Genomic DNA, 21,434 nt, shown 5'->3' on the forward strand with positions numbered 1-21,434 from the left:
TTTTTACACAGGGGAATTTGCTAACATCTAGAAAAACTGCCCAGTAATTTCACTTCTAGATTTCATAAACTGACTAAAACAGGAAACACCACATGTAAAAAGGCTGTTCATTGGTTCACCTTCGCATTATTCAGAATACCACATAACTGAAAACAATCCAAATATCCACCAGAAGGAAAGCTAGTGGTTGAATAAATTACAGAAAGTCCATAGAACATGATACCATGCAGTGGTACAAAGCAATGAGGAGGACAGCTCTACTATACCCTGTTACGAAGTGACTCCCCAGGGTATGTGTTCAGATTAAGAACAGAGACAGAAACGTGCAGTGCAGGCTGTCTTTTTTATAAGGAGGCGAGTGTAAATAATAATAAAGAGATAAATGTATTATTTATCTGTATTTTAGAAAAGAAGCAAAAAATAACCAAAATTTAATAGAAATAGTAACCTGTGAATAGAAAGAACAAAGACAGAAGCCAGATTTCTGACTCTTCTTTTGCCCAAATAAAACCACATATATTCTCAGTAATTAAAAATAAACATCAAAGGAGAAAAAAATTCTTTCAAGTGACTTTAAGCATAATATTTTGATTTTATATCCTTGACATAAGAAAAACTGCCCCCAATCTGAAACTGTAATTAGCAGTTTTACTACTAGTAGAAAATAGTGTTATTTAGAAACATAAATATAGTGAAAATTACATAAGAAGCTATTAAGAACCAAGATACTCAGCATAATAGAACAGAGTCAGAAGTTTATAAGACTTAGAAAATAGCCTACATTCATAAACTTGAGAAACTCATGACCTATTTTCTCTTTCTAAAAAATAAGTATTCTTAGCTCTACTCAGGCGTCCCTGTTGGCTCAGACAGTAAAGAATCTGCCTGCAATGCAGGAGACCTGGGTTCCATCTCTGGGTTGGGAAGATTTCCTAGAGAAGGGAATGGCTACCCACTCCAGTATTCTTGCCTGGAGAATTCCACGGACAGAGGAGCCTGGCAGGCAACAGTCCATGGGACTGTAAACAGCTGGACATGACTGAGCAACTAACACTTCCACACTTTCACTAGCTTTACTCACTGAGAAAGCCCAGAACAATGACAACCCAGCACAAAAGAACTCCCTGGCATCCAGGTTGTAGGTAGGTCCCAAATAATATTTTTCACTAAAAAGATTAGGAATTCTTTGGAAAAAATGACTGACTTATAAGAGGCAGGAAATATATATGAGCCCAGAACTTCTTACTGTGCCAGAAAACAAGAAATTATCAAAGACAAATGGGGTCAATAAAAGAGAGAAACAAACTCAGTAATTCCAGCAGCTACAGATGGTATGATTTGAACATGAAAAAAATAATGACTGCAATTGATCATATATCAAATATATAAAAACCATACTAGTAAAAACATATTATTGATCACCTTTCAAAATGACTAGGGCACTTAACTTGAAAACTGGCAAATAAAAGGCATGTAAGCAGCTATCCTGGCTCTCCTACATGAATTTTATCTCCAAGTAACTAAGCAACTCACAAGGGGAAGTTCTTTATAAAGGAATTCTAGTTACATAGGTAAAAATACAAGTCACATCCCAAGTACTAGTTGTGGCTAGAGGCTACTTAATGAATAGCAGATATAACACATTTCCATCATTACAGAAAGGTCTATTACATAGCCCCACTAAAAGTCTAACTCCCAGTCTACTGGAAATACAGGGCATAAAATAATGACCCTTGAAGAAGCAGTCTGCCAAATCCACAAAGTGAGAAATTCTGTAGAGAACTAATCTAGTTTCAGCACTAAATAAATGGAGGGAGGGAAAACAGACAGAGGAAATAGCTACAGGCTTAAGACAAACCCTAAAACACCGAGTGATATGTGGAGTTTGTATGCAACCTAAATCGAGTAATTCAATCATAAAAGACACTTCTGAAACTGGAGGTGATTGTATGAAGAATGTATAGAGCCTTGAACACAGATATGAAAGAATTTTTTACACACATACAATGCCACTATCATTCCAAATAAAAATAAAATCCAGCTATTATCTTTTAGAGATAAATACTGAAATACTGATATTTTAATGCGTGAAATGAGAGGTGGTTGGAGATTTGTTTTAATACACTTCAGCAACAAACAAAACCAAAAAAACTAAAACTGCTGCAGGGTGCAGATGAAGGTAAAACTGGTAAAATGTTAACTGTTGAGGTTCTGTTAATGGTCAATTAAACTCTTTCCTCTACTTTTCTATACAATTTAAATTTTGTATAATAAAGCCATAATCTAAATCCTGCCTGCCATCTCCTAAATGTACTCTTTCCTTTCACTATCTATCCTGTCCTTTGATTTAGATGCCTCAAGTCAAACAATTACCCCTTGAACCATATTTAATACCATCCTCCCAACCTCAATCTCTTTTTATCCTGGTATTTGACAAATCAATGCATTCTTGTTAGCACTAAACCATCTTGCCTACATTAACTGGACCAAAGTTCTCCATGTCTGTCTATTTCAGTGCTCTTCACCCGATCTTCCTAGTTTCTCTTGCTTTGTTATTTCCTTATTCTTCAGTGTGCCCCTGCAGCTCTTCCCTGGCAATAATAGATAAAAGGACAAAATATTTATTCCAGTCTTTGTTCAGTATTAATCTTCTTTCATTCAAAGTTCTATACATTGTCCATACAGTCACTAAGCTTGTTGCTAACAAACAGTTCCGATATTCAACCTAATTACATCAAACTAAGAGAAACAGGGCTTAGGAAATCAATAACACTTCCACTGAGGATGTGTGACTTAAAAAATGACAAAGGAAGAATGAAAAAGATAAACAGTCAATGAGACAGAAAAATGATAAGGAAAAGAACTCTAGGGATAGATCAATCCTTGATTAGTTAATACTTTGTAAACTGAATTCATTTATATCTGTGCTTAATTTTCCCTTAGTTTCTACATTTTCCTTTTGGAAAACTGCACCTTGCCTCCCCTATAAAATGATGAATTTTCATCTAGAATAAGGAAAGAAAACAGTATGGTCTTAGGACCAGACTAGCTTCAGAACTAAGGGGAAAGCCACAGAATATAAGACAAAAATAAAAGCAAAATCAAAGACCTAGAAACAGACACAAATATGAAACCATTACCCTGCCTTTTATCATATCAGAATTGCTCAGGGGTTTCCACCTTTTAAAAGTATTGGCATTTCTCTTAAAAAAGCAACATGACTGGCTCTGAACCATGCTTAGCACAGAATCAAACACAAATGAGACATTTACTAAACACAGCTTTTGCAGTAAACACAAGATACACTACTGACAGAACACACAAAGTTTAGACTTCCAGAGTCATTTAATGAACACTTTATTATTGAATGTGCTGGATTCTGGGTATCAACTATTAACTACAGGCTGGGACATAGGCAAGTTAAGTTTTGTAGCAGATTACTTACACCTGAATACAGTGATCATAAAGCTAGAAATACCTGATTGTGCTCAACTCTTCTTTGCTTGAGTGTTACCGGAGTCTTTGCTCTGCCTTTCAGTGGTTCTCTCTTCTCAAGCTTGAGCTCTATTTTAGAGTCTGGAAATAACATTGGAGAAACCATTACTCTCTGAAGTATACCATAAACTGTGTCATCCTAACATTACTTGGAACCCTGGTTTTTAGTTTCACTGATACGTAAAACAAGTCTATTGGTATTATCTCAATAGACCCAAACCGGTTAACTGCAATATCTGTCTTTAAAAACTTTTCTTTCTCATCCTTACTTTATTCCATTTTTATGTCATCCACTCCATAATATGATCACCACTTCTTCCTATTTACTCTTTTTTTCCCCCTGGGACTAACAGTCTGAAACAATGTAAAATTCCAGAGGCTTTTCACTGAAAACAATTTAGAAGTGAGAAAAGGACATTAAAAAACGCATAGTTACCATTTGTTTTGATACAGTGCATTATTACTATACAAAGGTTTTTAAATTAAAATTTAGAATGTGGAAGGGAAGGTGCTATAAAGAATTTGAAGAATGAGAAAAACTTGTATGGTATCAAGCTGCTAACACAGTATTCTTGCCTGGAAAATCCCATGGACAGAGGAGCCTGGTAGGCTACAAGTCCATGGGGTCACAAAGAGTTGGACACTTTGCGAGTAACTTTTTTTTCCCCAAGGAGGTATCTTGTTCACAGAAAAGTACAACAATCACAAGTCATTTCTCCTTCTTTCCATAATAAAGTAACATTTCTTTGAAGAGAAGCTAGTGTATATATTACTAAGCATATCACCATGATGGTTATTACCATAAGAATTCAAATACACGTATCTTTTTATTTGGTTCAAAATCCCATTCTCCTAGTCTTGATTTTATCACCATTTGAGGGGCTAGATTTTTCAAGAGACTGATAAAAATTTTAGGTAGCTTCCATACTTTTGTGGCCATTTATCAGTGTAAGAAAATTAATGTTGTCACTTCTATTAACAAAAAATTAATTACTTTATCAGAGACAGAAATGGAGTCAATTCTTAAGACAAAAGCTTAGTTTCCATGAAGTCAATGGTTTCACTAAAAAAATAGTCAAGATAATTATGTGCCTTGCTAACTATTTAGACTAGTACTAGTCACTCCAGTCTACTTCAAGTTTCCCAAAAATAGTGATTTTTCCTTTTTACCATGTCAGTTCAGATACTTCCATCTTTATTTAGGATTAAGGTATCAACTCCATCCCCCACTTCCTAGTAATTCTATTAATGGCTCTATTATCTGTGGGACAATCCTTAACAAAGTCTTTTGTCCGTTAACTCAGAATCTTAAGAATTAGAAAGCACAAAGTAAAGAACCCAACAGTAGTTAGCAAAAATTTGGTTACACAAATCAGTTATCTGGTTACAGACTAATCTCTCTTACAAACTTAAATTTCAATAGCTGATAAAAAACATGATCTTCATGAACTATACTTCAATTAAAAAAACAAAACAAAACAAAACAAAACCCATGGTCCTCAAATAGGAAAAAAAAACAATCTGAATATTTTCAGCTATACCATTGGAATGTCAAGTGAGTTTCTATGAGGAAATGGAAAAGGCATGTTCATCCACAAATATCTAACTTGTTGCAACTCCAAGAATAAAACACACATACAACATGTTTGTGGAGACCACACAAAACTGTTCCAATTTAACAACTTTATTGAATTTGCAGAAGCATTCTACAGTTACACATTAAAAAAAATCACAGAGTACTTAGTAGGTACATGTATACATGTACATTTCAAAAGACAAATAACAAAATTACTCCCAGTAAGCTGCAAAGATGGACAGGTTAGTCTAAGAATATAGTAATAGCTCTAAGTCCCAAGAGACTGCATTTTGCTTATACTTTATCTACTATTTTCCATAAAAATACAAAGAAATTCAATAATCAAGTGCTTCTACAATTAAGACTCTGATCTTACAATCATAGAAATGAAAACAAAGAATATACTGCTTTATATTGACACATAGAAACTGGTATACAGTATGATTTCTTATAACTGAAAAAAAAGCTAATAAATTTGCTTTGAAAATTTAGCTTAGATTAAGCCAAATCATCCATGAATTACTATACACCTTAGGAGTGTAAGTTCCATCTTTCTTAATTCACCTGTCTATAGTTTTACAGTTATGGTGAGACTGCAGTATCCCAGAATACTATTGGTCTAGAGCAGTATTTCTCAAAGTGTGGTCTACCAACTGTTTGCTACCAGTCCAGGCATTTGCACTAGAATGTAAATCAGCACACTGTCCTTCTCAATAAAATTTTACCTCAAAAATAAACCCTGTCATTGGTCTAGATTCAAATTCTGGTACATGCTTATCTTATCTGTGGATAAGTAACAGTTCGTAGACTGGCACTTTGAGTTGCACTGATTTGGAATATTATGAACAATACTGTAGACATCAGCAAAAACAACACAAGTGAGAAGAGAAAATATGTAGATAAGTTCTGGAAAGCAAAGAGATATTTAGTAATATTTAAACCATGAAGACTCAACTTATAATCTAGTTAATGGAATTTTCTTAAAGAGCTATAAGAAAACCTTAAAATCTTAAAATAGGAACAACAACTATTTGAGAAAAAAAAAATATGATCTAGAAAAGCTTTAAATTGTTAGTCTCAGGCTTTCTATATATCCAACTTTAAAAAAAAGGCAGTTATATGAAGGCAATTACCTTTATAGTGCAATTTAACTGGTAGAAGTTTGACAGTTTTGCATAAAAGTATTTCAAATTCCTAGAAAAGCTGCCAAGTTCCCCATATTAAAGATTACATAGATGTCTTTATTATTAATTTTACTAGTGTTTATTTCCACGCTTTTTAGTTACTTTGAGTACTTCTCTTCCAAATAATGTTCCACCGTTAAAGGGCGCAACAGCCAGCTTATTCTTAGAAGCTGGATTCATTTTGCAATCCTTTAGCCAGAGATGTCGGCGGCCTAAAGTGGAAGATCCCATGGTATGGGCAGCCATCTTTACCTCATCAAAGGCAGCTTCACAAAGGAATGAGGCTGCATCATATGCTCTGCTAAGCAATCCAAGTGCCTGGTGCGTGCAACTAGGATCTGAGCTAAGAATTTGTGCAGCCTGACTCACGTCTGCCTGCAGAGCCCGAACTACAAAGGCAGTGTGGGTTGCAACCTGCAATGCTGATGCTGCAGCTTCATAGGTTCTACAAAGTGCTAAGTCCAACTCTTTATCACAGGACTCAGTAGAAGCTGCCCGAATACCCGCTGGTGGAGTGGCATGAGAAATAAACTCTAGGATTTCATCATCTACTTTTGGAACTGATAATATCCGTGTTGCCTCTCTAGAAGAAACTGGATACTTGCATGCCAATGAAGGCAGCTGCCTATCAATTTGCTGCCACTCCTCTTCAATTACTTTTAAAATAGATTCATGGAAGGGGAAAGATAGTTCGGGGGCATCTATTTTATCATGCTGTGATTGCTTAGACATTTCTATGCCTAAAGTAGTGAGCGAGTGAGAAACAACAGCTTTTGCAAAAGACATCAGTTCAGATCCAGGTGTATTTTGAAATGTTACAAAGGAACCTGAATCCTTTTCCTCTACTGACTTTTCACTGAATCTCGGTAATTTTCGTGGAGGAGATGACGGTTCAGTTTCTTGAACATTAGATGGACCAATTCTCTTCCATGTATTTTCTACATTGAGAAGGGGTGTAGAGTTAGAAGTCCCTGGCAAACTACCTCCTCCACCCTGGACCAATAGAGAATTGACATAATCTCTGATTGCCCTAGCAAGTGGTGGAGAAATTACTTGTGATTGCTCAGACTCTTCTAGTGCTTTTCTTTCACTGGAGAGAACTGACTGATCTGAACCATGGGACCTCTTGGTACATACTGGCTGAATTCCACTTTTCTCTCCAAAGTAAATATTTTCTACTGTGTCTTTATAGCAAGTACTGGTGGTTTCTTTAATCAGTGAAGGAGAAGCTGCAGCAGAGACCAACATGGCAGCGAGTTCATGCTGAGGAGATGACGAAGAACTTTTCTCTAAACATCTATCATGGCTAGACTTGGAGGAAACAAACCTCCCTCCAGAGGCTAACTTTTGGTCCCTGTCAGGCAAGGTTGTGGCAATAAGAGGTTCCCTAGGTAGGTCTCCCTTAGAAGAATGTACTTTCTTAGCTGCCTGTTGTTCTGTCCTGCCCAGAGGAGGACGGGTGGAGATTTCAGGAAAAGAAATAGCCTGAAAAAATCCACCAGAGGCAGTAGTTGGAAGTTCAGAAAAAGGAACAAAATCCCTAGTGGACTTCGCTTTCTTGTGTTCTTTCTTCTTTCCTGTAGAGGCAAAAGAGGCAGGAAGTTTAAGCATTACTTGTGTTTAATCTGATTCTACTCTTTGCCTCTTTGCTAACATAGTGGTGTTGAAGGAAAAGACTATATTTCATACTCAGAACAACCAATCTGACAGATTGTGCCCTGACAGGCAATGCTTATAGAGATATAAGCAATTTGAGTCATTAAATAGTCATGAGTTAACAAACAAGTCATATGAATTAAAAATTTATAAGTGTCAAGTTGTCATATTTTAAAAGGCTATTTCACATACTACTTGAAAAATATTTATATACCACGGCCAATTTTCCTTAAAATAGCCCACAAAAAATATGTCAAATTTACTAATAGTTGTCTTGAAATCAGATCTTCTAGCAAAAATTACAAATTTAAATGCATATCAATAGAGAACAGAGAAAACATGCCATATGTAAATACTACTGCTATATGAGAAATAAACCAGACATATGTAACAAATCAAGAAAAGATTTTAGTAATATAACACAGAATAAAGAAAAACAAGTGGCAAGATCTAGCATGATACCACACTGATTTTTTTAAAAGTACAAAACAATACCACAGGCAGATGTATATGAAAAAGTATTTAAAAATAGGCTGCAAAAATAAGGATCAAATTAATGATAGTGTTTGCTTCTGTGGAGATGTTACTCGGAAAGGAGTAAGCGGGGAAACTGTCTCTACTTGTAACACTTTTTCCTCTTAGAAAGATGAGACTTGCAGCAAAAAGGATAAGGATACCTGGCAATTTTATGTGACAAAAATTAGACATCTGTACTTTTCTGTATCTTAGAATTCTCAACAACAGGTATTAAATCAAATTACTTGGAGGACTAATGATAGGAACAAAATCTACATATATCTTGGTAATATTATCTAAAATTTTACGTTCTTCATGTTTATCCTATCTGATGAATCTGAAAAATTTTTACTTTTTTGATTATATAGTTTATTAACATCACAAAATTTTACCTTCTTCATTGTCACTGTATCTGTCAGAGTCATTACTTCCATTCTGTCTTGTGTTTTCCACTGAAGAAGAAATTGTTGGCAGAGGAGTAGAAGATCTAGATTCTGTTCCTTGTTCCCTCAGTTTCAACAGCTTTTTCTCATATAGTTTCCTGGTTGTTCCTGCATTAAGGCAGAACTTGCTTTATTACTTATATTGTCTTGATTTAAGATTCAGCTCAGACATTATCTTTAGAAACATTAAAATGTTACTTTTCACTGTTTCTTCTTCTAAACTTAAGTGCTTAAAATATTTTCTAAAACAGGTTTTTTTCCTGAGATTTTAATACATGATTACAACAATGTGTTTTTCTTTTTAGTAGCATAGGACACACAATAGATTGATTTAGCTCTTAAGGACATCCTACTACTGAAGAGCCACATATGACTGAGTACCTTTGACTGAAAAGTTTTGAACTCTGTGTAGTTTTTCTAGTACTACGTAGTGAGTGTTGTCACTTTAGTCGTGTCTGACTTTCTGTGACGCCATGGACTGCAGCCCACCAGGCTCCTCCGTCCCTGGGATTCTCCAGGCGAGAGTGCTGGAGTGGCTGCCACTTCCTCCTCAGGGCCTTCCCGACCCGGGGACTGAACCCACATCTCCTGTGTCTCCCGCACTGGCAGGCGGGCTCTTTACCACCAGCGCCACCACAGTGTTTGCCTTTGTAGAAAAATGTTTATAAATAGACTGTACTCTAAATTATTATGATTTAAACCCCACAATTCTAAGAGATTAATATGCCTATAAAAGGCCATTCAGTTATGGAAAAAGCCCTGTAAGTCAGATTTTTAAAAATTCAATATATTTGACACACAACACAGTAAACTTAAGATGATAAATCATAAATATACTGCTGCAGTAAAAATAACCTTTTATGGAAAATGTGTCATAAACAGAAATTACACACCAATTAGACAGCAAAATAAAATTGATTATAAATAATTTAGTTAAACATCAATGACAACTTAAAACCAAAAATAGTTTTACACTAATGTATGTCTTTCCCTGATTTCTGTAAGAGGAATAAAATGATAAACATGTTTTCTAGAAACAATGTGCATCTCAGAATGCTATGTATAAGGGGAAACAGAGAGCTGTACTTAATGTTTCAGTTATATAAGATAAATAAGTTCTAGAAATCTAAGTATGGCTTGGGCTATAGTTAACAATACTGTATCACATCCTTGAAATTTGCTAAGAAGGTAGATCCTTGCTCTCACCACACATACAAGAAAACCATATGAAGTGACAGGTAAGTTAATTAGCTTGATGACGGCGATCATTTCACAATGACAGTAAAAAAGCAAGTTGTATACCATATATGTACAACACCTGTCAATTATACCTCAATAAAGCTGGGAAAAAAAACCAAACAACTGGCATATCAACATGTAATTTAATATGCTTGATACACAATACACAGGTTCCAGCATCTCCTTTTATAATTTTAAATGAAAAATATAAAAAGTGTATTCATTGTCTGTTTCTAATTATATTAATAGGCTTACTATCATCCATTTGGAAGCAGTACATTAATTCTTATTTGCAACTACACCTATAGATAAAAACTCATAAATCTACAGAATTCAAAATTTTATATAACTTAGAAGATCAAATAGAACTTTCTCATCTTTAGTTTATTGCCAACACCCTCCAAAATTAAGGCATATCAACCTTGCAAACTTAATGACTTAACAATAACCAAATGATGAAAATCCAGGGTATTTACTTTCAAGTTTTCTCTTTTCAGTTTGTTCTTTAGGGTATCCTTCTTGAATTACAGTTAAGACTTTTTAAATCGCATTTTTAATGGTAACTAAAAGGGGGTACTATGCTGGGAACTGAATAACTTGAGTTATATTAACAAGTCTGTCAGTAACTTACTGATTTGGATTAATCTGGCCAGCTATGTTACCTCAGATTTTCCTCAACTGTTATATAAGACCCATTATGTCTCACCAAGCAATATGATATGGGCACAAAATGAAACAATCGCAACAGAGTCATCTTGAGGATTATACAGGTAAGATTATATAGTTCAGTTATCTAATTATGTTTCCCCCCATCTATATTTATATTTAGGGAAACTGAAGTCCTGGTCATAAAAATAATTAATGACAGACAGGCCCTTAGAACAAAAACTCTACCTGCTAGACAAGAGGGGAAAACAATTTGGGGGACTGCTTCATAAAAAGATCCTTGAAACTTAATCAGCTTACCCACAATAGGACCAGGGTTCACTCCGTATTTCACAAGCTGATCCAGAAGATCTTCATTAGAGAGCTCTGTTACATCTAGATCATCTTTATCTTCTGGTCTGGGTTTATCAGTTTTCTTTGTGGCCTTCTGTAAACAAAGTCCAGTTATCAATTTCTAATTAAAATTTCCAAATTATGAAATTTTCATTTACTATATAACACTGCATATAATAAACATGCAAATTTATCTTCAGGCTAACTTATACTACAGTAGGGCTTAGCAATTTGATTAATTCAAAAGCAACTCATTATTCAAAAGTATTTTGTAAGTTCAATTATAATTATACAAACCTAACAAGGCAAGCAAGTAACTCAAATTTTAGTTATTACTGTTAAAACAGTCAATTTTGGTTAACTTATCTAAGAAGAGGTGATGGCACCAAAAATTTCAAAGAGCAAGTCAGGGTCTGAATATTTTCATTCAGATATTCGTAAATAACAATTTACTACTGACTTTTCAATAATTCTTGACAGTTTAAATCAGCAAACTTTACTACAACTTTACCATAAAGATTTAATCATGTTATGCATAAAAATGATTGCTTTCAAACAAGCATACTGGAATTTAAGAAGCCCAAACGGATATTCTTTTTGTATATAGTGACTTTAGTAGCCAGTTTTTTGACACATGAAGGAAATCAGACTTTTATGAATACCTATCACCTCTGTTACGGCTTTGTTGCCACACAATCTACATGACCAATTCACTAAGACTAGCTGAAAAATGTGGAACAAATGCAGAGAAAAAAATTTAAAGGTGGTTTTAAAAATAAGGAATAGCATTATTTACTGGAAAAACTATATCAACTTCCAAGGTTAAACAGGGGAAGGAAGTGAAAGTCTGGTTACCTTTTAGGGTTGTGGCAAATAGCTTCACAAATGGCTCAGTAATCCCAGAAAGCATCAGAGTACTGAATATAAATGGTAGTTTAAATAATGGCCACAAATATCAAAGTCAATGTAGGCCCAGATTACTATTTAAGGCACAAGAGTCAATACTGCATCCTAGAAATATTTTATGCAAAATGGTGAAAATCACAAAGTTGTATGGGCTGTTTACTTTCCAATAATGCGGAAGGGAAAGAAAAGCCAGGCAAATAATGTAGTAGAATTTGTTTTCAATCAAATAAAAATGTGAAATAACTTTATATAAAGAGCATTAAGTTATGACCAACCTAGACAACATATTGGAAAGCAGAGACATTACTTTGTCAACAAAGGTCTGTCTAGTCAAGGTTGTGGGTTTTTCTAGTAGTCATGTATGGATGTGAGAGTTGGACTATAAACTAAAGCTGAGCGCCGGAGAATTGATGCTTTTGAACTGTGGTGTTGGAGAAGACTCTTGGGAGTCCCTTGGACTGCAAGGAGGTCCAACCAGTCCATTCTAAAGGAGATCAGTCATGGGTGTTCATTGGAAGGACTGATGTTGAAGCTGAAACTCCAATACTTTGGCCACCTCATGCGAAGAGCCGACTCATTTGAAAAGACCCTGATGCTGGGAAAGATTGAGGACAGGAGGAGAAGGGGACGACAGAGGATGAGATGGCTGGATGGCATCACCGACTCAATGGACATGAGTTTGGGTAAACTCCAGGAGTTGGTGATGGACAGGGAGGCCTGGCGCGCTGCAGTTCATGGGGTCGAAAAAAGTTGGACACGACTGAGCGACTGAACTGAACTGAAAGAGCATAAAAAGAACAATGTCATCAACACAAGAGAAACTGTCAACACAATTTTTTAAGTGTCAGGAAAAATTAGCAAGGGTACTTTTAGGAGGCTTTAAAATTGTACTTATCTAGGATCATCAAGCTCAAATCTCAAGCAACCTACACCTGGTATCAAAATAGCTTCCTAGAGTCACTAAGAGTTCTAGATATCAAATCCTTGAATTCTTTACAAAAGGCTTTAAAAAAAAAAAGACCTAATCCTGTCACCTACTTAATTTTCCAAATAGATTGGGAAGAAAAACTCCATTGTGTAACATAAATACTTTAGGTATAGATCACTTGTAGAAAAAAATTCCTCCAACCAGAAGGATGTTCAAATTCTCTTAACATCTATGAATTTCAATGTCTGGACGCAGCCTGAGGTTTTCAAGAACTCTATCTTTGGTGCTCATCACATTCAATACTTAGTTTCTATTAGTTATCTGCACATATGCTTTACCTTTTCCAGATGATAAACTCCTTCAGTCTGGTCTGTTAGCAAAATCTCAGAACTTTTGGAAGAGTTGCCCCTATTAAAAAAAATCTTACTCCATTCTGAGTTCTAATCATGGGCCTGAGAATCTTTATTCTAATGTGTAGTTCAGATAATTTTGGATGCAGCATTTAAGAGGATAACACAAAACAGGAGTACTGTCATATTGTAACCCAAGCATCTGAAATTAAAAAGGGTGCCTGACATAGGAAAAGGTACCTGAGAGATGTTTCGTTGAATGAATGAATCAAAGTGCCATCCAATGAAGGGGAAATTAGCCACTTATTAAAAAAAAAATCAATTTCTTATTAAGAAAGAACAAAGCCTTAGCAAACCCAAGCAGGAAACCAGCTCCTTACATTTTCTTAAAACAGTGAAAAACTACAGCTGTACAAAGAAATTTTGAGTAAGAGGCCAATAAACTGGCATAAGTTAAGTCAAATAGTGCAGGTGTTCATATCACGGCACCTAAGCTTTACTTTTAATGAAAAAAAAAAAGAAAAAAGTCCCAGAAAAGTAATGCCATTCTATGAAATGTCAGATTTAATGAGAATATAAAAATTGGGAGTATACATATTTACCAAGTAGTGTAGTATACATGTTTATCAAACCAGCAGTTTCAACCAGGAAGAAGGAATCATTACCTGCACCGATTTCTGCCTCCAACGAGCTTTGTTCCTTTAAGTAAATATGTAATCTGTTTCCTTTGGTCAAAAATATCAAGTACCAATTAGGTGCCAGGCACCACTCTCTAGTTTCTTCCCAACTACCAGACGATCTCTAACTTTTTTTTCAACTTTAAAATCCAAAAGTTCTATGGTATCACCTAATGAGCCACTCATTTAAATCTCTACCATTACCAGCAAAGATGCTGAAAAGTGAAAATGAAGTCGCTCAGTCGTGTCCAACCCTTTGCGACCCCATGGACTGCAGCCTACCACGCTCCTCTCTTCATGGGATTTTCCAGGCAAGAGTACTCGAGTGGGTTGCCATTTCCTTCTCCAGAGGATCTTCCCGAGGCAGGGATCGAACCTGGGTCTCCCGCATTATAGGCAGACACTTAACCGTCTGAGCCACCCGGGAAGTATTAATATAACATTATTACTAAAAAACAGATTCTACTGAGCATTTATATACCAAATTGTGTTCTAAGTGCCTTACGTATTAACTTGAAAGAAACTGAAAGTCATTCAGTTGAGTCCGACTCTTTGCGACCCCATGGACTCTCTAGTAATCCCTGGAATTCTCCAGGCCAGAATACTGGAGTGGGTAGCCTTTCCCTTCTCCAGAGGATCTTCACAACCCAGGGATCAAACCTAGGTCTCCTGCATTGTAGGTGGATTTTTTTACTGTCTGAGCCACAAGGGAAGCCCAACTTACTGAATCCTAAATATCCTACGCAATAGATACTTCCACTTTACAAGAAAGGAAACTGAAGCCCAAAGTTGTTTAGCTAACTCAAGCAATCTGCATACTAAGTTATATGGTAACACCTGAGCAGACTTTGTATACATCACTTTCACAAACTTATCTCATCCAATTCTGAATGTATTATGGTAAAACTGTATTGCTCTGGCATTAAAGGCAACAACATTCAGAAATCCCATGTTGTAACAGCTATCATGTGCTGTAGTTGCTGAGTACTACATGCCTTCACAAATGCAAGCTCATGTAATCCTCAATCTAAATAGTTATTAGATTACTCCTATTTCAGATGAAAATTGAGCATCTGATAGGCACTGTTCTTTGTTTGAGATCGTCTGAATAAGGGCAGACCTGGGATTTGAATCTGTAATTCTGAATCAGAAGCCTGTACCCTTAACACCTCACTGTAGGTGGTCCATTTATGATTTAACATTTACTATATAACATACTCCTCACTGTTCTGCTCCATGTCATTAAGTATTTGTTAAGAATTCATAATTCAACAGATTAGACTATTCAGAAATGCCATGCTCTCCTGGATCCTGAATAGCTACAATGTTTTACACCCTGAAACTGAAAGGCAGACCATCACCTCTGTAAATGTTTATTTTTGTCAAAAATATCAGTAATTCCATCACCACAAAATACTGGTTATCATCAAGATGGATGACACAGAAAACTTAGAAAAAAGAAAACTAAAAACAAAAACGAAATTCTGAACATGTAAACATTCTGTCCTATCACACCAAGTGAACCTGCTCATGGCAGTGGCTGAAATGAAACAACTCCTTTAATTAAACATATTCCACATAAACCCATATTAAAATCGAAGGTATACACTATGTCCTTGGCCAAATCCACATTAATGTTTGTTTTAAAATGTTAAAAAATTCACCACTAAATTTGGCTTTCTCCTAAGTTATAAATATTCTTTTAAGAAATGTGACTCTAAGGACTTCCCCAGTGGGTCAAGGAGTTAAGACTCTGCCTTCCAATTCAGGGGCTACCAGCTGGATCCCTGGTTGGGGAACTCAGGTCTCACATGCTGCAGGGTGGGGCCAAAAATTAAAAAAAATACAAACAAAAAACACCTGACTCTATACTATTACACATAGGGCTAAAAATGACTGGAACGTAAACACTGTATATACAAGAGGAATAACTGTATAAAAAAGGAGAATAATTTCATATACCGATTGTAAATAGCATACAGTATTCTTATAAATTCAATATATGTTTTTCCTATGCCTAATAAAAAAATCAACCAGACCCCTCCGTTAAAATAGAACTCATTTTTTACTTAATGTGCTTTAAAACAGAAAATGATGTTGCTAACCAACTACCACTGTTAACCTTCTCAAGTTGTTGATACCATTGAGTCAAACCCAGGGTACACATTTCTGAGTTTTAAATGCACGAGGTAGAGAAAACTTACAGCTATGTCTATGATACAGTTGTTCTCTATAACGACTGAAACAGTAATTGAGATACACAGTACTGGACAAAGGTTCTTTTAAAAAGTTACTTTATTTCACTCGGTTTATCTGCATGTGTGTGTGTGCTCAGCCGCTTCTGACTCTCTTCGACCTTATGGACTGTGCAGCCTGCCTGGCAGCCTGTCCATGGGATTCTTCAGGCAAGAATACTGGAGTTGGTTGCCATTTCCTCCTCCAGGGGCATCTTCCCCACCCAAGGACAGAATCTTAGTCTCCAGTGTTGCCTGCACTGGCAGGCGGATTCTTTACCACTGAGCTTACCTGGGAAGTCTATTTATTTGCACTGTGCTGACTAATTTGGATAAAGTTGGTAATTTACTGAGCTAATCCAAGAAATTAATTACAGTGGTTGGTAGGTCTACAGGAAACAAACTCTTGTAGTTAAGAGCCCATCATAGGAACTCAACAATGTTGGATAACTGAGATGAAATTAAAAATTTTTACATTCAGGTCTTCTTATGCCCCAAACACAGGTGACATTGGGACATACTCTCTTCTAAAGTTGGAGAAAAAACATCAAAACTGAGATGGTTGTTTCTGTTGACAACACATCATCATCAGAATAAGAGGAAATAATCCTATCACACATATACAACCAAATACTTCCACGATTCAAGAATGATACATTTGCACAGAAGACCAACATAGGAGTCTATATAAGGTTAAGAAAAAAAAGTGCTGATTTAAATGGAAAATATTTCATTTTTCAACCAAATGTTTACTAAAATATTACTTTTGTTTTCTGAGGGGCTGGGGAAAAACAGGTAAGGGATATTCTTTATTTCAAAAATAAATTTCTTCTTATGAAATACAGTGGCTTTTTTCAAATCCACAAAAATAAGTCATCAGAAACAATGTTGAGATTGAATTTTATGTATCAAACCAATATTTATTTGGCACTACCATATGCAAAATACTGATTTAAGACATAAGATTTTCAATTTCTCTAAAGCCCAGGCTTAAAATTTAATTAAATCTACATGTGTCAATTATATCTTTCCTTCATTTCCATATAGGTAGTCCAGAAAACACACTGGTTTTAAAACTAAAGTTAAAATAACTTTGAAAGAAGCAGTCCTTAATCAGTACCAACAACTCCAAACTCCACTTTTAATGTTTTACAAAGCACTATACTTTACACCAATCAGTTTTAACCATATCCTATCATGATTTGAAGTGACAACCAGGCTTATTAATACTAACAAAACAGCACATAAAAACCCACCGAACAAAACCCAAACTATTCTCAAACAAAATGCGCATTTGCTGGAGCCAATCTGAATTCGGGATTAAATATTTCAAACTGCAACACCAACAAAGCAGAATGTCACGAAATAAACATTTCTCCTAATTCCAAAGGCTCTCCTTTCTTCATGTAAATACACCAAAACAACCAACCTTCCCAAACCATTAGTACCTAGAATTTTCAAATATTTGAGCGTCTCTGATAGTCTTTCAAAGATACATTTTTCAAAGTTCGCTGAATTTAGAGTAATGCTGCCCCGCCAAAAAACAGTCTGGTGCTAGAAAGGAGTAACCCCAACAGGAAAAACACAGGCCGTTCAAAAAGCCCTCCTTATGCAAAGAAACATAAAAAGGCGGGAATTTCTTTATTTAAAATTTTGGTTAGATATCAGCATGTCACAAATTGCCCTCCAGGGAGCGCTCTGAGATCCGCTCACCAGTCATTTCGGTTAATAAAGCGGGAAAACGCTCGAGCGTAACCTGTAGCCGTTTCGAGCTAACCCTTCTCAGGGCTTTTCAAAAAGGGCTGGGAAGTCCCGGTCTCACTACCCGCTCCCGACGGCCGGGGGTGCAGGGACACCGACCCGTCCGCGCGCAACCCGAGGGCAAAGCTAACTTCACAGCCCACGACACACCACGGCCAAGACGCGCGCCCCGCGGCCCCAACTTCGGGGCTCTCCGCTCCGGCCCCTCCCCTCTCAGAGCCCGAGGCCAAGAGGCCGAGTCGGGCGTCCGCAGACCCAGAGGCCAGCCCCCCTGGGCGGGTGGGGTGCCTATCCCGCCGCCGAGGCCCGAGGGGGCGCCCACTGCTCAACGCCCGCCTTTGTGGCCCCGGCCGGGCGTCCTTACCCTGCCGACGGCGGCGCGGCTGCGGCCCGCGACGGCGGCCCCGGAGCCGAGAACCGGGGTAGGCTCGCGCTCCTCGTCGCTGGAGAAGTCCGGGGGCCCCTTGCTGTTGGCGCTGGTGGCGAGCGGCGGCCGGTTGCGCGCCGTGAGGTGCTGCAGGTAGAGCTGCACATACACATCTTTGCGCTGCTCCCCGGCCGGGAGCGTCACATTGTTGGCGACCAACTCACTCTTCAACTTCTCTTTCGTCAGGACCGAGGGGTCTTCCAGGAACTCCGGCATCTCGGCGGCGAATCCCCTTCCCCGCAGCCCTCACACCCTCCGCTCACGCCGGCGCGCTCGCTCCTCGCCCGCGGTGGGGGGGGGGGGGGCCGCGTTCCCGCCTCCGAGCCTCACGGCTCCCGGCCGGGACTGGCGCCTCGAAGCCCAGCGGAAACCCGCGCACACAAAGCCAAGCCAAAGGCGGACACAAAAGCCCCTGCAGGCCAAGTGCGGCCCAGTGCGGCCAAGCCAGGAGTCCGCACCAACCCCAGCCCACACACCACGGCCAGGGGAGAGGATTCTCTTCGCCCACGCCCCAAGAAGGCGCGCCGCCATTGGCCTGCGGCCGGAGGAAGCGCGGCGGTGATTGGCGGGACGCCTCGCGCGGGTTCCATTAGCCGCGGCGCCCTACGAGAGGTGGTGGTGGAAACGCAGTTTAAAAGCCGCTCGGGCGGGAGCCCTTGAGTCTGGCCCATTTCTGTTTCCTTTTTCCCTACCCTTAGACGGCGGTAAGGGACAAGTCGCACTGCTTTTTGTGCTCCGTTTCCTCTCCCCCTGCTGGAGAAGATGTTTTTCTCTCCGGGGTCAGTCGCCGCTAACGGGCCGAATTTCAGGGCAGCTGCGAGGACCTGGGGGCTGGGCCTGTCTCAATCCCGGGACCTTGGTTCAACGAAGAAGAGCCGCAGCCTTTCCTCCCCAAACGCTAGCCCTGAAGGGAAAGAAAAGAAGCGAGGGGTGCTCGTGGACGCTTATCTTCCTCGATTTGATTTACTAGGGGGGAGAGCGGGAGTTCAATCCCTGTCTGCTTGCGAACGCTTCTTTTGTTCCTGAAATTTAGGAAAAACCAGAGCTCGACTACAGGGCACTTTAACCTGCCGTTGAATTTGTGACTAAATTGTATTGCCAAATACTGCACTTGCCTCTTAACCTAAAGAAGGTTGGGGCATTCCTAAAGAATTTCATTTAGCTTTTTGGGCTCAACTGCATTTTTGTTGAGAGCTGTCTATGGGTTGGAGCCCTCCACCCGTGAGTATCTTAAACCATAACTTAAACCTAAATGCTTAATAATGCAGCGAAATGAAATGATTTAGAAATGCCTTAATAGGCAATTTAAGATTACTGAGATAGGTGCATTCTAGATTTTAATCTTAGGGGAAGCCTAGTGATTTTATAATTAGGCCGGAAACACTAATCAGAGCCATATTAAGGATCCAAGTAAAACCTGGTGGAGTCTCAGAAATTTGTTAAAAATGTCTTCTTGAAAACAAATACCATTGATAACAAATACATGTCTACCTTACCAATTTATATATGTTTCAAGAAGAGAAAGGTGATCTTAGAATTAGGTTGTCTTAATCATTTCCCAAATTCTGACCTCCAGACTATGCTTTATAAGCTCCTCTAAAAAGAAAATTTATCTGATTTCTTCATGGTTAAGTTCTTGTAAATTTAAAGAACCTTCACCAAAAATGTTTCCTATGAATCAAGCTATTTTACTTTGTTGAAATGGAGACATTATTTCTAACCTAGAGACAATTTTACTAATTATTTTCTAAAAATTTTTAAAATTTACATATATTTGAGCAATATTAAGATCAGGAATGCAAATTCAAAATTGTTTTTTAATTAGCAAGGTGTTTCGAAGATTTTTAGATCGCAGTGTAAAATTTACCTCAACCCCTACCACCAGCTTCGTTGAGTACAGAAACAAGTGTCTTATCTTCAGAGGGTGAACTGAGCTGACAGGCAAACGACCATGATTTTGCAGTGACTGGTAACCCCACAAACGTACTCAGTGAGTGTGGGATGAGACTACAGTCTGCGGTGTGCCTTCCCACAGTTCAGTTATTTCTTTCCGTAGAGTCTTTAAAATGTGCCGAGCAAAGGTCCTGAGTATAATCTCTGCAAGGCCACAGTTAATGGGTTTATTCTACCCTACTTAAATTAGCAGATTATCCTGTTAAGTGTTTACCTTACTAGTTGAAGGGTTTGGCTCTTGGCCTGACTGTACTTACAGGTTTTAAAAGGTAGGTTTTGTTTTGAAAGGGTCAGAGTTACCAGGGCTAGATTTGATCTGAGGAGGGTAGATCATAGAAGGATCTCCAGGCTCTGGTATCTAGTGGATCCTGACGTGCTTTCTCAGAGGAGGCGGCATCACTGACTGACACATGAAAATAAAAACCTACGTAAACTATGCAAATACAATGATGGAATCAGAGGGCCATATGGGAAAGCTAGCAGGATGCTACTCTGCTTTTTTTCCATAGGGCCTTTGTACTAGAAAATTTCCAGGCAGTTTAATCCTCCCTTTTACCACAAGCCAAAAAAAAAAAAAAAAAATCACCTGTTGAATCTGAAAGTTGTCTTATTTTTTTGATTACTATACAATATTACTAATTTCAAGTGTACAACATAGTGATTCTATATTTTTATACATTAAGAAATGATCACTGTACAAAGTTGGTAAAATATTTTTTACTGTTAACTTATGTGCACATTACATCCTCCATGATTTATCTTATAGTTGGGAGTTTGTACCTCTTAATTGCCTTCCCCTCTGGCAACCACCAGTTCTCTGTATCTGAGAGTCTGTTTCTCTTTTGTTTACTCCTTTGTTTTGTTTTTCAGATTCCACATAAAAGTGAAATATATGGTATTTGTTTTTGTCTAACATTTTACTTAGCATAATACCTCCCAGGTCCATCCATGTTGCTATAAATGGCAAGATTTCATTCTTTTTTATGGCTAAGTATTCCTGTGAGAGAGAGAGTGTGTGTTTGTGTGTGAATGTGTGTCTGTATCAATGTATATCACATTTTCTTTATCCATTCATCTCTGGATGGACACT

The 21,434-nt window shown here is 37.8% G+C and overlaps 1 protein-coding gene and 1 non-coding gene across 6 annotated transcripts in view; both read right to left on the reverse strand.

Annotated features, from left to right (window-relative positions):
* TMPO (thymopoietin) overlaps positions 1–21,236 on the reverse strand; it is a 31,398-nt gene extending 10,162 nt beyond the window's left edge. For 4 of the 5 annotated variants that reach the window (XM_040234938.1, XM_040234937.1, XM_040234936.1 and 1 more), the window contains exons 1-4: positions 18,329–21,236; positions 11,076–11,202; positions 8,820–8,978; positions 3,479–3,576 (exon numbers count right to left, since the gene is read on the reverse strand). In XM_040234938.1, coding sequence (XP_040090872.1) covers positions 3,479–3,576; positions 8,820–8,978; positions 11,076–11,202; positions 18,329–18,607 — 663 coding nt within the window. In that variant the 5' untranslated portion in view covers positions 18,608–21,236. Of the gene's footprint in view, positions 1–3,478; positions 3,577–5,140; positions 7,833–8,819; positions 8,979–11,075; positions 11,203–18,328 lie in introns of those variants that run through there. The other variant, XM_040234934.1, reaches the window with a different exon arrangement.
* Positions 14,325–14,396, reverse strand: TRNAY-AUA. The gene has a single exon. It is a non-coding gene; the product is annotated as a tRNA-Tyr (tRNA).
* Positions 21,237–21,434: the final 198 nt, after the last annotated feature.

This window comes from Oryx dammah, unplaced genomic scaffold, assembly GCF_014754425.2.
Source record: "Oryx dammah isolate SB20612 unplaced genomic scaffold, SCBI_Odam_1.1 HiC_scaffold_29, whole genome shotgun sequence".
Taxonomy (NCBI): Eukaryota; Metazoa; Chordata; class Mammalia; order Artiodactyla; family Bovidae; genus Oryx; species Oryx dammah.